The 15,426-nt window shown below is 41.3% G+C and overlaps 1 protein-coding gene across 1 annotated transcript in view; it reads left to right on the forward strand.

The window, feature by feature from the left end:
* The first annotated feature begins 5,091 nt into the window (after positions 1 to 5,091).
* PAH (phenylalanine hydroxylase) overlaps positions 5,092 to 15,426 on the forward strand; it is an 81,435-nt gene continuing 71,100 nt past the window's right edge. The window contains exons 1-3 of the mRNA XM_027855867.1: positions 5,092 to 5,202; positions 8,845 to 8,952; positions 10,831 to 11,014. Of these exons, the coding sequence (XP_027711668.1) occupies positions 5,152 to 5,202; positions 8,845 to 8,952; positions 10,831 to 11,014 (343 nt within the window). The 5' untranslated portion in view covers positions 5,092 to 5,151. The remainder of the gene's footprint in view (positions 5,203 to 8,844; positions 8,953 to 10,830; positions 11,015 to 15,426) is intronic.

Genomic DNA, 15,426 nt, shown 5'->3' on the forward strand with positions numbered 1-15,426 from the left:
TCCTGAGTAAGGAGAACAGTAAAAATCTGACTGTTAAACATTTATAAAAAATGTACACTGATTGGGACAGTTTAGACATCAAAGGCAGTTTGAAATCTCAGCCAGGTTCACTTTGTACTGCCAGGTAGGTACACAAGCCATCAACTTGCTTCATAGCTCTGCAGATTTCCTGCCAATAAAATAATTCATTGGTCCTAGTAGAGGGAGACCTGGATTCTAAATCTTGATTGGTTCCTTCACCCACATTTATTCAATTCAATTCTTCTTAAAGCATTTATTAAGCGCTTACTAAGTGCCATGCAACTGCTCAGCACTTTGCAAAGATTATTTCACATGGTCCTCACAACAACCCTAGAGGGGAGATGCTAGTAATTATCTGAGGCTGGATTTGAGCACAGGTCTTCCTGATTCTAGGCCCAGTGTTCTATCTACTGGCTACCTGGCTTCCTCAATTCAATTCCTCAATTCAATTCAATTCAATTCAGCAGATACCATTAAGCCCTGAAAGGCAATGTGACTTAGAATATACAGAGCTTACCTCCCAGTTAGGAAGTACTGAGTTACCTACTGGTTATGTGACCCTGGAAAAGTCACTTACCCTTTCAATCTGACAGACAGCTCTCTAAGACTGGTGCCTGTTTGCACTGATAGAGGGAGTCCCCACTGTGGCTGTCTGTCTGTTCTGCGATTTATCATCTTTTAGAGTTCCCTGGGGCCACTGAGAAATTAAGCGACTTGCCCACAGTCACACAGCCAGTATGTGTCAGAGGCAGGACTTGAACCCAGGTCTTTAAGAGAGTTAGAATTATTGCATTCTTTGTATTTGTATCTCTAGAACCTAGGACAGTACCTGGCATATTATTAAGCAGTTAATAAATGATTGTTGATTGATTGACCCTTACTCTATGGCTGTTTCTTTATCCACTATGCCATTCTGCTTCTCTGGAATTCTACTGGAATACAGTACTTGCATATAGTAGGTGCTTAATAAATGTTGTTTATTCATACAATACTCTAGTGGATCTGTGTTCTCATTAATAAGGGTATTCCCTTGAATGACGCACCATGAGACTCAGTTTCCTTTCTACCTAGGTCTACCTGTCTTGGTGTCTATGTCCTCCAATTAGTCTGTGACAGAGGTCAACTCAACATGCTGTGGGCATGTCTTGACATTGTATAGATACCAGTGAAATATACAGGCTATTACCCAAATGGAGGGAATGCAAAGACAAATGCCTTGGGGGTGCCAGAAGCATACCACAATTCTCTAGGGGCACCAGGGATAATGACATGATCCTTAAAGAAACAAGAGAAGGGTTTCAGTTTAACAATCAAGAATGAAGAGTATGTGAAAAATTGAAGGGAAGAAGGTAAAGTGACATGGGGACACTAACCATAAGATCCTTCTCTTCTCCCCACTTTTCCCCAGTAATACAGAAACACATTTTTACTGCTAGGACCAAGAGATGGAGCTGGGAGTATTCTGTTCTATTTATTTAGTAGGTAAACTTTTCAGGCAACTGATGTCAGTTTAATGTGATTTGAGGGATAGGAACTGGATGGACCTATGATTCCATTGATATAGGAAACTCCTTCAACCAACTCAACTTGGTATCTTCTTTGCAATTTATAAGTACTGAGAGGATGGGACATTCCCAGGGTCACACAGCCAATATATATCAGTGGTAAAACTTGAATACAGGTCTTCTCAGTTCCAGCTCTCTATTCACTAAACCATAGCTGCTTCTGCTGACTCAAATATCTTCTTTATAGATATTTCTTCAACAGTAACATATCCTCAAATTGCTTCAATCATAGACTCATAGACATAGAGCTGGACACGGAGACTAGCTTAGGTAGTCAGCTAGGTAATGCAAGCACCGGACTTGGAGTCTGGGCAACCAAAGTTCAAATCCAGCCTCAGACACTTATTAGTTGTCTAAACCTGGGCAAATCAAGTAACCTCTGTCTGCCTCAGTTTCCTCATCTGTAAAATGGGGGTGATGATAGCACTTACCTCTCAGGGTTGTTGCAAAGATTAAATGAGATAATATTTGCAAAACATTTTGTAAACTTTAAAAGTGCTATACAAACACTAGCTATTATTAGTTATTATTAAGAGATCTCAGGGACCATACCATCCATACCTATCATTTTAAAAATGAGGAAAATGACATTCAGAGAGGGATTATAGAACCACAGACATAGACCTAGAAGGGGCCTTAGAGACCACCTGGTTCACCTCCCTCTTTTCATGGATTAGGATATTTAGAGATAATGTGACTTACCCAAGGTCACACAGTCTGAGGCAGGATTCAAATTTAGCGCTTACTCATCATAAGCCTCATATTCTCCTGCGAGGCCTCTCATGTACATGCATTTTTTTTACATCAGTATTATTGCATCATCACCAGCAAAGTGCACTTTTTTCTTTTTTTTGCTAAATTGCAGGCAGTGGTCAAAATTAATCTTGGAATTGCTGCGGCACGCATATTGTTTGAAAATGCTAAGGACAATCAATAGCAGTTCTTGGACAGCAATCAGCCCGCAAATTCTATGAGATCATTAAACAAATATTATTTCAGTTAAAGATCATACCACATTCCATTCAAGTAAGATAAAAGATTTTTTTAAAAAAACATCAGCTTTCTTTTTTTAATTTTTAAAATTTAAAAAAAAATTTTTTTTAAAATACCAGCTTTCAAAAAAAATCCAAAAACAGAAACTAGCTATGTGTTGTCTCCTGGCTTGACTTTCTTCAGGTCCCAGCAAAAATCTCATCTCCAAGAAGCTTTTCCCAATCCCTCTTAAGGCTAGTGCCTTCCCTTTTTCAGGTTCTCACTTTGAGTGAGGCAGCACCCATTCAGCAAATAGGCTTTTTTAAGGAGTGAGTCAAGGGATAGCCTCTTTAATTTAAAAAACAAACAAACAAATAAATCAAACTGGGAGGGGAAGAGCCAGAGGGTTGCTGGCCAAAAGAGAAACAGTTCTTATTTGCGTTCACTCTGAGCCAGGACGGCCCAAACACTGCATTCTGGGCCATCTCCAGTGGTCCTGATGGATATCTCGCCACTGGACCCGGTGGCTCTGGAGGAGAAAATGAGGTTGGTGACCTTGCACAGCCCTCCCTCACTGAAATCGACGTCAATTGCAAGTCATTCAATCATCTCTCTGATGTCACGGACCTCTTCAAGAACAAAGGACAAACCACAGCCACAGTGCCTTCCTTCAATTTGGCCTCTCTATATGTTTTTGTACATAGGTGTTCATATGTTGTCTCCCCCATTAAATGGTGAGCTTCTTGAGGGTAGGGCAAGGACTGTTTTCACCCTTTTTCAAATCCCCAGTGCTTAAAGGCACATTGCTTAGAATTCAGCAGGAGCTTAATAAATGCTGGTCATCTTGCCTTGTTGACAATGGATGCCAAATGAGGGAGTGCTGTGAGATAGAAAATGGTACTAGAAATGACTGAAAATGGAAGGAACTTGATAAGAAGGTAAGAGGGAGGTGAACATCTTCTAGTACCCAAAACAGCTTTCTGATGATGATATAAATAGATGACACTTATAGAGTGCTTTAAGATTTATAAATCTTCCAAATATTTTCTCATTTTATGCTCACAACCCTAGGAGTTAGGTAAGTCTTCTTATCTCCATTTTACAGATGAAGAAACTGAGGCAGACAGAGGTGAAGAGACACACACCTAGTCTTCTGGATTTGAATGCAAGTCTTCCTGACTTCATGTCCTGTGTTCTATCCATTGTAGTACCTAGATGCCTAATGATAACCATTCTTATTTTCTGAGAATTTAACCTTTGTGGACAAACCACTTTACTTCTTTGGACTCAGTTTCTTCATCTGTCCAAGTGGGATTGTGTGGACTGATTGAATTATCAAGTTTCTTCTAGCTCTGAGTCTGGGATTAGGCATTTTAAAGACGAAAGGAACAGAGGCCCAGAGAGTGGAAATGACTTGTCCAAGGTGGCACAGCAATACCAAAGCCAGAATTTGAAATGAGGGCTTCTGTTTGAAAATCAATTGAATTCTTGGCCTGGAGTCAGAAAGACTCATCTTCCTGAGTTCAAACCCAGCCTCAGACCGTTATTAGCTCTGTGACCCTGGGCAAGTCACTTTATCCTGTTTGCCTCAGTTTCCTCATCTGTAAAATGAGCTGGAGATGGCAAATCACTCCAGTATCTTTGCCAAGAAAACCCCGAAAGGGAGTCACAAAGAGTAGGACACGACTGAAAAATGGCTGAACAGCAGCAAGCACCTTTGTCAACTCAATTGTTGCTTCCATCTTTCACCTCAGCTTCACCAGTAATCACAGCTGGGCTTTGTTGTACTCCAGCAGCATCAAGTGGAAGTCATCATAAGCACTGTGAACACCCATTGACTTGGAGAGAAACCTGCAACTGAGGTCAGCGGGCCTGGTTTTGCATCTCAGTCCTGCTACTGGAATTTCTTTTTGCTACAATGGAAGAAATAGATGGCTTCTAAGGTCCCCATTTGATGATGCTTTCTGTAAGGACTGTTTAAACTGGAGATGAGTTCATAGGGGGTCCCATGTTTTCCTCCTGGGCTGGTTCATGGGCTCTTCCAGCTCTTATTTGAGCAAGTAAAAAAAAGGTTCTGAGACTTGGTTTCCCCTCCTGTCAAACAAGATGACCCTTTGGGTCCCTTCTGGCACTAAGTTCATGGCCTGGAAATGGAAAGATCATCTTGAGAGGTTGCCCAGGGTTGAACAAGCAGAAAGGGACTCAGGATTCTCACCCATGGCTTTTGACTAGGAAGCCAGTATCCCCTTAAGGTGCGTGGAGCTGCCTCCTCCAGGGGGTTGGGTAGCTCTGGGAGGGAGGGAGCTAGGCAGGAAGGCAGAGGAGGGGATGGAAAGGAGAGGCTGTGTTAGGGCAGGTGTAGAAAGAGGGAGGATGGGGTAAAGGCAGAAATGAGAGTGGGGGGAGGAGAAGCAGAGGTAGGAAAAGGGGGAGAGGCTGGGGCTCGGCCTCCTGCGTCAGGACAACGCCTTCCCCTCCCACAGAGTTGAAATACCTTTGCCCTGGGTTGTCCCAACAAAACTGGTCTCCTCTGGCCCTAGATCCCAGAAGCCCTTGACTTTGCCAGAAAGCCGGCCTTGGAAGGGGAGCAATCATGTCCACTGGCTCTGTGGGCTGCATTGGGTTTGACAGGAGAAGCTCCCAGGTGAGCAGACCTCTGGGACTGGCAGGGGATCCTCCTCTAATTTACTCCCACCACTCCCAGACAGCTTTGTCTATCCTATGTGGAAGAGCTGAGACAGATCACTCAGCAGAGAGAGAAATTGTTCCCAGGTTAGACCCTGTCTAAAAGGAAGATGAATTTCATTTGAAAGAGAAATTATTACCAGTTTGGAGGATTGAATCAGGGAGAACTTTCTGAAGGTGGTAACATCTGAAATGGGCTTAGGAAGGATCTACATTCAGCAGTTTAGGGTTAGGGTTAGAAAGTAGGAGGGCATTGCAGACAGAGAGAATATTATAAACAACGGCTTGGAGGTGGGAAATTACATAGCATCAGGAAAATCAGCCAGTTTGAAACTTACAAGGAAGCAAAGATGGACAGCTCTAAACACAAGGCATAGTATTTATTATATAGACTTTCTTGAAATGGAAATTTATTGTTGCATATCTTGAATCCTCTTTAGTTCTGCTGTGCACATGGCAATGCTTTTTTCTTTTCTTCTTTTGCATTTAAGTTTATAATATATTTCTTTTTCTTTTCTTACTATACATTTAAGTTAAAAATAAATTAATAAATTAGAAAAAAAAGAAGTTGGTCAATTTGTTGGGAGTATTAAGTCCATAGAGTATAGTATGGAAAACTAGAAAAGTAGGGTTGTGCCAGATTATGGAGGGCTTTAAATGCCTAGGAATTGGAAGCCATTGAACAATTTTTTTTTAATTTACTTTTTGTGAGGCAACCAGGGTTAAATGACTTGCCCAGGGTCACACAGCTAGTGAGTATCCTGTGTCTGAGACTGGATTTGAATTCAGGTCTTTTTGACTCCAGGGCTAGTGCTCTATCCACTGCACCACCTAACTGCCCCCTCAATGAAGAATTTTTGAGTAGAAGAATAACATGATAAGATCTTTGTAGAAAGATCAGCCCTGAATAGGGGGTGAATGTTGTGGAGGGTTAATTTATGGGAATTTATAAGTCAGACATGAGAGGTGAGGAAGAGGAAAAGTCAAAAGTAATACTGAAGGTTTTTCTTTTCTGACATGAGGCACTGAGAATGGTGCTTTTTTTTTGTTTTAGGTAATTGGGGTTAAGTGACTTGCCCAGGGTCATGCAGCTAGTAAGTGTCAAGTGTTTGGTTTGAGCCAGGATTTGAACTCAGGTCCTCCTGACTTCAGGGCTGGTGCTCTATCCACTGAGCCATCTTCCTGCCTCAAGAATGGTGTTTCTACTGACAGAAATAGTGAGGCCAGAAGGAGGATGTACGTAGGGTAAGGCTTTGAACATGATCTGCTTGAGGTGAAGGGGTGGTGGATATTCACAAGGGGAGAGAGCCAGTTGGTAGCTGGAGATATGGGTCTAGAGCAAGGGAACAGTGTGATACCATGGAACTTGAGATGACCCTGAGTTCCAATCTTGGCCCTGCAGTTGACTCCTGAGTTATCTTGGGCAAGTCACTTAACCTCCATGGGCCTCAGTTTCCTTATCTGTACAATGGTCCCTTCCAGTGCTAAAACTTGAATCCTTTGAAAACAATATTATTGGCAGGTCTTTCCACATTGTCTTCCACTGTCCCAAACTGGGCCCTGTGTAAAATAGACCTTTGTTTCTGTGTGGAGTGAATATTGTCCTGATGGTCAGCGATATTCATGGAATGCTTCCTTGGCTACTGTATTTAATCTTGTGATACTCTACCTGACCCTTGTTCCTCTAAGCTGATATAATAGGACTGCTAAGAACCTTCTTGTCAGATGACCATGGTTCTGCTGTCAAACCAATCTTCCTAAAGCACACATCTTTCCTGCTCAAGAAGCTCCCATGGCTCCCTTTTGCCTCTAGAGTAAAATATAGACTCCTTTATCGGGCATTAAAAATCTTGCCCAGTCTGGCTGTAGGCTACCTTTCCAGGCTTTGAAGATCCATACCAGGGCACTGGGCTGGACAGGGGCCAACTAGAAGCTTAGTCACCCATTCACCAGTTCTGGGTCATAGAACCAGGTAGGATTGAGAAGGTGCGTTGTTCAGGAGAGGGGTTCCTGTGTGGTACCAGGGTAGGGAGGCCCTGGGCTGTGTACTGGGGAAGGAGGAGGAGCAGAAGCCTGCAGCAGCAGCAGTGGGGATGTGTGGCTCAGACCCCCGAACAGAACAGGGCATCTCTTCTGGCATCTGGTACAACCTGCAGAGGAATTACTAAGGCAGGAAACTCAGACCAAAGAGGAGCCTACAATTCTGCCCCTTGAAACTAGCAGAGCTTTCCAGCTGGCTGAGAAGGGCAGAGTCCAGTAGCATCTGCTTTTGATCAGACCCAAACCCAGGGCAGGAACTTACTGAGCTTAGACCACAGTGGGCAACAAGCCAACTTTGCCCTGGATCGGACCACTTCTAGGTCCTTCAGTGGCATAGTGGATAGAGTGCTAGCCTTGGAGTCAGGAAGACTTGAGTTCAAATCTGGTCTCAGACATTTATGAGCTGGCTGACCCTGGGCAAGTCACTTAACCCTGTTTGTTTCAGTTTCCTCATCTGTAAAATGAGCTGGAGAAGGAGATGGCAAACCACTCCAGCATATTTGCCAAGAAAACCCTAAATGGGGTCATGGAGAGTTGGGTATGACTGAAAAAAATGACTAAATTTAAAGAGAAGCTTAACTGTGACCACCTAGATGTAGTGGGCCATGTGCAGTGCTCACCAATCAACAGAGAATGGTCCCAGGAAAGGAGTTCAGCAACTGAAAGGGTTAAGCCCCTGAAAGCATACTCTCTAGTAGAGGATGGTGAGGTGGCCCCCTGAGGCACATAATCTTCCCAACCCTCAACCTGGTCAGCTATGCCTCAAGACTTGGGTTTGACTTGGACTTCCTACCTGTAAGACTTTAGTTGATCTCTCTGGGTCTCAGTTACTCAGGTATAAAATGAGGGACTGAATTAGAAGGTTGCTAAGATCTAGATCTTCATCTAGGATCATATTATCTTATGAAGAAAGGTCTTTCTAACTCCCGCTTTAGCATTCTAACCTCGAAACTGTGCTTCTTCAGCTTGGAATGAATATTTACTGTTGTTATTGTGATGATGATGGTGGTAGTGGTGGTGGTGATGATGGTGATGAAAAAGAAGATGATGGTGGGGAAGATGATGATGATGATGAAGAAGGTGATGATGATAGTGGTGGTGATGATGGTGATGATGATGAAGAAGAAGGTGATGATGGTCCTGATCTCTCCTTTCTTTGGAATGGGGAAACCCAAGTTGTAGAAATCACTCCATCAATTTAGATGGGCAAATCATCTATGGTTTAGTCTTAGAAAGTTGCCTAGAGACACAGAGTAGTTACATTGATTAAGCCAGAATCACAGAGCCAGTGTGTGCCAGGGGCAAGACTTGAACTCAGGTCCTTCTGACTCTAAGACCTCTATACTTGGTATGATTAAATGTAATTTTCACCTTATGAATACTGCTGTTTATTTTGTCCTAAGGTCCACTTTCCTTCCACAAACACTACTTCCCTTCCCTTCTGAATGGTATATTCCAAGTGTACCTGCTCATGGTCTCCAATGCCTTAAAAAAAGAAATGAATTACTTGGGTTTTGGACCAAAGCAACTTAACAGCCTTATTTTTTGTTTAACTTCATAGGAAACCAGTTACATTGGTGATAACACTAACCAGAATGGTGCAATATCCCTGATTTTCTCTCTCAAAGAAGAAGTTGGGGCGCTGGCCAAAGTCTTGCGTCTCTTTGAGGTAAAGACCTTGCATGTTTTTGTTTTGTTTTGACATTGACCACGAACACAGCAAACATCTTAGCTGGCAGATACATTCTAATTTATTTTCTAATTTTTTTAAAAAAATGATGTCACTTTCATTTCCAAATGAATCTCCCTCCCCTACCCAGGGAGCTTTTCCCTGTAATACACAATGAAAAAGAAAATGAAAAGAAATGCAGTTCAGAAAAACCAATGAACCCACCAGATCTCCCAATATGGGCAATATTCTACCTTTCTACCTCTGCAAAAAGGGAGGGAGGAGAATTTTCTCACTTCTTTAGGGACAAGCTTGGTAACAACCAATTATTTTTTATGGAATGAACAGTAACTTTCTTAGGTACCACGATTTGTTTAGCCATTCTCCAATGGACATCTGTTTTTTTTCCCACATCTTTTCTGTCATAAAATTGTTCTTATGAATATTTTGGTGCACATTTCTACCTTTAACATCCTTTGAATATATGCCAGGCACTAGCATCTCTGGGCCAAAGGGTATGATTGTTTTGTCACTTTTCTGGTAAAATTCCAAGCTGCATCCCGGGATAGATACACCAAGTCACAGCTCCACCACCTGAGTATTAGTGTGGCTGTCTCTCTACAACCCTTCCAACATTCTAGTCAGAATTTTTCCAACTCTGAGTTTTTCTGAACTTCCTAACAGACTTCTCCCAAAATAGAATGTTCTACCTTACAAAAGAGTGAGTGCCCTGTCACTGAACGTGTTGAGAGAGAGGCAGAGAGACAGAGAGAGAGAGACAGAGACAGACAGGGAGAGAGAGAGACAGAGGCAGAGAGAGGGAGGTTGAGCAATTATTTGTTAGGAATAAAACAATTCAGATTTAATAAGGGACCCTCTGTGGTTCTTTCTGACTGCGATTCTCTGATTCTGAGTCTACAGATCATTATTAATAGGTTTTCTTTTTCCCTTCCTTTTTTTCTGACATGAATTACTAATTTTCAAAACATTGTAAAATTAATTGCTTAGTTAGATGTGGTTATTTTAGCTTTTTTCTTTAAAAGTATATTTTTGAGGATAGTTAGAAACAATGAAACCCAAAGAGTATAGCATACAGACAAATCTCTAGGTAGAGCCTCCAAGAAAGGGATGACCCTCAGCCTTACCCTACTAACTTCCACATTGAGGATAGTCATCTCTGCACAAAAGAGAATGATTCTTTGGTGACCCAGAAAGAATACAGGTTCATCAGGAAAAGGAAATCAATGATGGATTCTTTTATAATCCTCCTTTAGATCCATCTGGAAGTTATTTCATGTGGGGTGGGAGGTTGATGGGAGAGAATATTAATAGGGGACCCTCTCACTCTTTCTGCCCTCCAATGGACTTCCCGACGAGCTACAAAGAGAGCTTTGGCCGTGGGGAACCTTCTAAAGTAAATGTAGTAACTGGATTTGAATCTAGGTCCTCTGATCCTACATCCGTTCTGTTATATATTATATTAGACAAATTTTCATGATCTCAGGCCACCCAGCAGAATTTCAAAGGGCTGACAAGCCAGGCTACTGACCCCTGCCCCCATAGGTCATAGATTATATTATTCTGCATCAGCTTATCATTTTGAACCAACTTTAAGATCTTTAATGTGTCAATGCTAAGATTTTTACTAAATTGCTATTTGCTAGACTCATTTTCAGAAGGACTCAGTTTAGTATTTTGATTTTAAGGGAGAAAAAAGAACTCAAGATCAAATGAAAATAATTTTTTTGTTGGAAGAGTTTTGAATTTTCTGAAGATTGTTGGTGTGTGAAAGGGGTATGGGCATCTTTTTTTCAGCCTGTTTTGGTACCAGTCACAAAGTGTTTCCCTCTCCCATCATTTGTTTGTTTCCTTTCTTAGGAGAATGACATAAACTTGACTCACATTGAATCCAGACCTTCTCTTCTAAACAAAGATGAATATGAGTTCTTCACCAACCTGGACAATGGGACCGTTCCTGCTCTTGATGACCTTATCAAGAGCTTGAGACATGACATTGGTGCCACTGTGCATGAGCTTTCCCGGGAGAAGAAGAAAGACACAGGTCAGATTCATGTGTGTTTCATGAGGCCATGTAGTCCTATGTAATAATGACCTGCTTTTTGGAACTCATTTTCTTTAAAAAAACAAAACAAAACAAAACAAAACAAAGTTCTTGCTATTTCTTTCAGCAGTGTTTTGTTTCTTCCTTTTAGATGTTACTATTTTCTTTTCTTTTTTTCCCCGAGGCAATTGGGGTTAAGTGACTTGTCCACGGTCACACAGCTACTAAGTGTTAAGTGTCTGAGGCTTATTTGAATTCAAGTTCTCCTGACTCCAGGATCAGTGCTCTATCTACTTTGTCACCTAGATGTTACTGTTTTTAAGGGGGCATTATAATGTAGTGGCAAGATTACTGGCTTTGGAGTCAGAGAGCCTGGGTTTGAATCCTGACCCAGCGATTTACTACCTGCATGACCTTGGATAAGGCATAACCTTCCCTAAGCTTCAGTTTCCTCATCTGTAAAAATGAAGGGTTTTTAGACCAGATGACTTTTTTTGGTCCCTTGCAGCCCTAAAATCATTTTATCTCTAGGTTTTCTTTTATTTAATAATCAACAAGTATTTATTAAGTACCTACTGTGTGCCAGGTATTATGCTTGGGGCTGGAGGCAGAAGTACAAAGCAAGAAACATTTATTGCTTTCAAAAAGCTCCCATTCTAATGGGGGAGAGCCCAAGGATCTATGCCCAGAATCTCCCCCAAATCTTAGTGCTGTTTTATTAAAGCTTAAGAAGAAAGGAAGAGAAAGGAGGAAACTGATTTTAATCTTATTTAAGTTTAAAACAGCATTAAGACTTTGGGGATACTCATATAATTATAGGAACATACAGATATTACATAGTATTATACATTCCACTATATAATATATGGGAGAACTAGATGGTGCAGTGGATGGAGTGTTGGCCCTAAAGGCAGGAGGATCTGAGTTCAAATCTGACCTGAAACATTTACTAGCTTAGTGACCCTGAGCAAATCACTTCACCCTGTTTGCCTCCATTTCCTCATCTGTAAAATGAGCTACAGAAGGAAATGGCAAACTCCTCCAGTATCTTTGCCAAGAAAACCCAAATGGGGTCACAAAGAGTCAGACATGACTGAAATGACAACAAAAACAGGTGTGAACAAGCCAGGGAAGAGGTAGAATGATGCAGGCTGATATTTAGGTGGAATGACTCTCTCTATCCCTCCCTCAATAGAAATGGTGTATCTAAAACTGAATCCAAGTCTTCTGCCACCAAGTGCAGTGGTGTCCTTCATTTGTGATTGAATGACTGTAGCTTAGAGTCTCTAAGGGATGTTGCATTTCAGGGCTCAAAGGTCAAGCCAACTTGCATGGTTTTCTCCTAGTTCCATTTCTAAATCCAAGCTGTTTCTCAGTATAGACTTTTAATGAGACCATGAAGTCTTTGAACCAAAATACAGCTGAGTCACAGATGTACCGATTTAGACCTGGAAGGCATCTCGGAGGCCATCTGCTCCAATCCTCTCATTTTTACAGAAGAGGTAACTGAGTCTCAGAGAAGAACAGTGACTTACCCAAGGTCACAAAGGTCATAAGTAGCTAGTTGGGATTTTAACTTAATTCCTCACTCCAAATCCAGCTCTCCCACCCCACTCTCACCCCCAAGGTCCATAAGGCTGAAAATAATGTTTTAATGTGCTGATGCAGTACATAGGGAGAAGATAAACCTCTTGCAATGCAACTATGTATTGCTTTACTGCCGACTGTGGATCTATGAAACATTTTAGCAAAGCTAATTAAATACCTCCCTAAAAATCCACTCCATAAGAACAGAGATCTGGAGCTGGAGATCATTTAATCCAGAGGTTCTTGACTTGTGTGTGTGTGTATCATAGACCTCTTTGGCATCTGTGTGAAACTTACGAACCCCTTCTCAGAATAAAGTTTGTAAGTTAATAAAATAAAATACAAAGGATTAAGAAGGAAATTAATTCTATTGAAATGCAGTTACTGACATTTTAAAAAAGCCATTGGATCCCAAGTTAAGAATGACTTGGTTTAAACCTTTGATTTCCCACCCTTTTCCCCCCAGATCTCTCATATTAAAGATGAGGAAACTCACTAACCCAGAGGTTAAGTGGTTTGTCTCATACAGGTAGTCAATAGAAGGACCAGAAATCCAATATAGGTTTTGGGGCTCTGAAATTCTGTGTTCTTTCCATTTAATTTCTGCTTCCTCTGAAAAGAATGGCTAAGGCTGGGGGATGAATTCCTTGGTGACTGACAGTTGCTACCTCATTGCCTAAGGGTAATTGGGCAGATATTAAAAGACTTTGAGCCATGTCGGGGGGAGCTGAGGGGGAAGGGTTCAGGTCTTTGGGAGGTAGGATGCATCAATGCCTGGTAAGATCAAGCTCCATCTTGCTTCTTTTCTCCTCTGTCAAAGCTCATGGCTGAGTCCCTGATGACTTCCATGCCCCAGTTACTTGGCCACCTGCTCTTAACTGGAGCCCCAGGCCAGGAAGTACAAAGGGCCCGTCTCATCAAATAGCAGCTCTGGCTCTGGCTGGAGCAGGTGGAGTCTGGGACCAGACAGAACACTTGAGCAGGAAATCAAGACAAATGACAAGCAGCTAGCCGGCAGGGGAGCCCAGGAAGGTGTTATGTCATGGAGGGTTTTTTGAAGTGGGGAGGAGGAAGGAAGAAAAAGAACGGAGGAAATCTGGTTAAAATAAACAAGATGACTGGGTAAAGAGATGTATTTGTAACAGCAGCTATCTCTGCGCAACCACAAGGGACCCAGCAGATACATAGCTATTTATTTCATATAAGTTAGAGCTGAAAGGAACCTTGGAGATTATTTAGTACAATTTTCTTATGTTACGAATGAGGAAACTGAGTCCCAGATGTGTGTTATTTCTGTATATATCTTGACAAGCCCTTATCAGAGATATCTGATGCAGAGATTTTTTTTCCCAATCAACAGCTTCCCTTTTTTATCCTAGGTGCATTGATTTTGCTCATATAAAAGCTTTACAATTTCATGCAATCAAAATTATCTATTTTATCTTGTGTTACAGCTTTATCTTTTGTTTGTTTAAGAATTCTTCCTATGGCCATAGCTGTAAAAGTTGCCTGATTTATCTCCCTTTTAATTTTTTTAATGGTGTGATCTTTTTTCAGGTCCCATACGCATTTTGAGCTTATTGTATTATTTGGTATAAGACATTGGGGAAAACCCAAGTTTTCAGGCAGTTTGGCAGGAATTAAGGGGAATGCAGACCACTCTCTTGGAAAGAATGCTGGATTAAAAATTGAGTTTGAACCTCAACTCTGTCACTAGCTTTGTGACCTTGGACAAGTAATTTTACCTTTCTAGTACTCAGTTTCCTCATCTGTAAAATTAGGGAGTTGGATTCAATGATCGTGAAGATCTCTTCCAGCTCTAAAGCTTATCCCATGATTTACCCAAGGCCACCTAGGGAGTGAGAGGCAGATCCTTCCAACTGTTCTCACCCTGTATGCCACCTTCTAGATTCAGTACATTCCCCCCATGATGGCAAAAGGAGTAAGGAAGACTGGTTTTCTACAGGGCAATAGAAAGCAAGAGTTTTCCAGAAGTGGGGCCAAGCATTTAATATGGGGAACAATGATGATAGATGGTCTTATAAATTCTATTGAACTTTTATTAAACACCTGCTATTTTTTTAGGTACTGTGCTAGGGAAGGGAATACAGAGACAGAAACAACTTCTGCCATTAAAGGGCTTACATTCTTTTAATAATGATGCTTCACATTGCTATAATTATTTCAGTTTTACAAAGTTCATTCCCTGTAACTACTCTATGAAGTAGTCAACTTGGTGGTAAAGTGGCTAAACTCACTGGATTTGGAATCGGAAGTCTTGAGTTCAAATCCTGCTTCAAACACTTAAGGGCTATGTGACCCTGGGCAAGTCACTTAATCTTTGCCTTCCTTGGTTTCCTCAATTGTAAAATGAGGATAATAATAGCATCTTCCTCCTATGGTTGTTGTGAGGATTAAAAGAGATCACTTACATCTAGTGCTCTAAACCTTAAAGTGCTTTATAAACGCTAGCTATTATTGTTAGCACAAGAATTATTATCCTAGGTTTATAATAAGGAAACTGAGGCTCAGATAGGTGTAATGACTTTCCTAAGGTTATTTAGGTCATAATATTGGGCCTAGAATACAACCCTAGCCTAAGTCTGAATTAGAAATCAGTATTATTTCTGCTCTGGAATATTGTCTTTTGATAGCCCAGAGGAAGCAATATGTTGGAAAGAAAAGTATGTCTTTTCAGAGAGGCATTATGGAGAAATAATCAACATGCCATCTACAAGCATTTTTAAGTTCATATCATGTGCCAGGTGCTGTGTGCTCTAGTAGTAGTAGTAGTAGTAGTAGTAGTAGTAGTAGTAGTAGTAGTA

Source organism: Vombatus ursinus, unplaced genomic scaffold (assembly GCF_900497805.2).
Source record: "Vombatus ursinus unplaced genomic scaffold, bare-nosed wombat genome assembly UNPS02011334.1, whole genome shotgun sequence".
Taxonomy (NCBI): Eukaryota; Metazoa; Chordata; class Mammalia; order Diprotodontia; family Vombatidae; genus Vombatus; species Vombatus ursinus.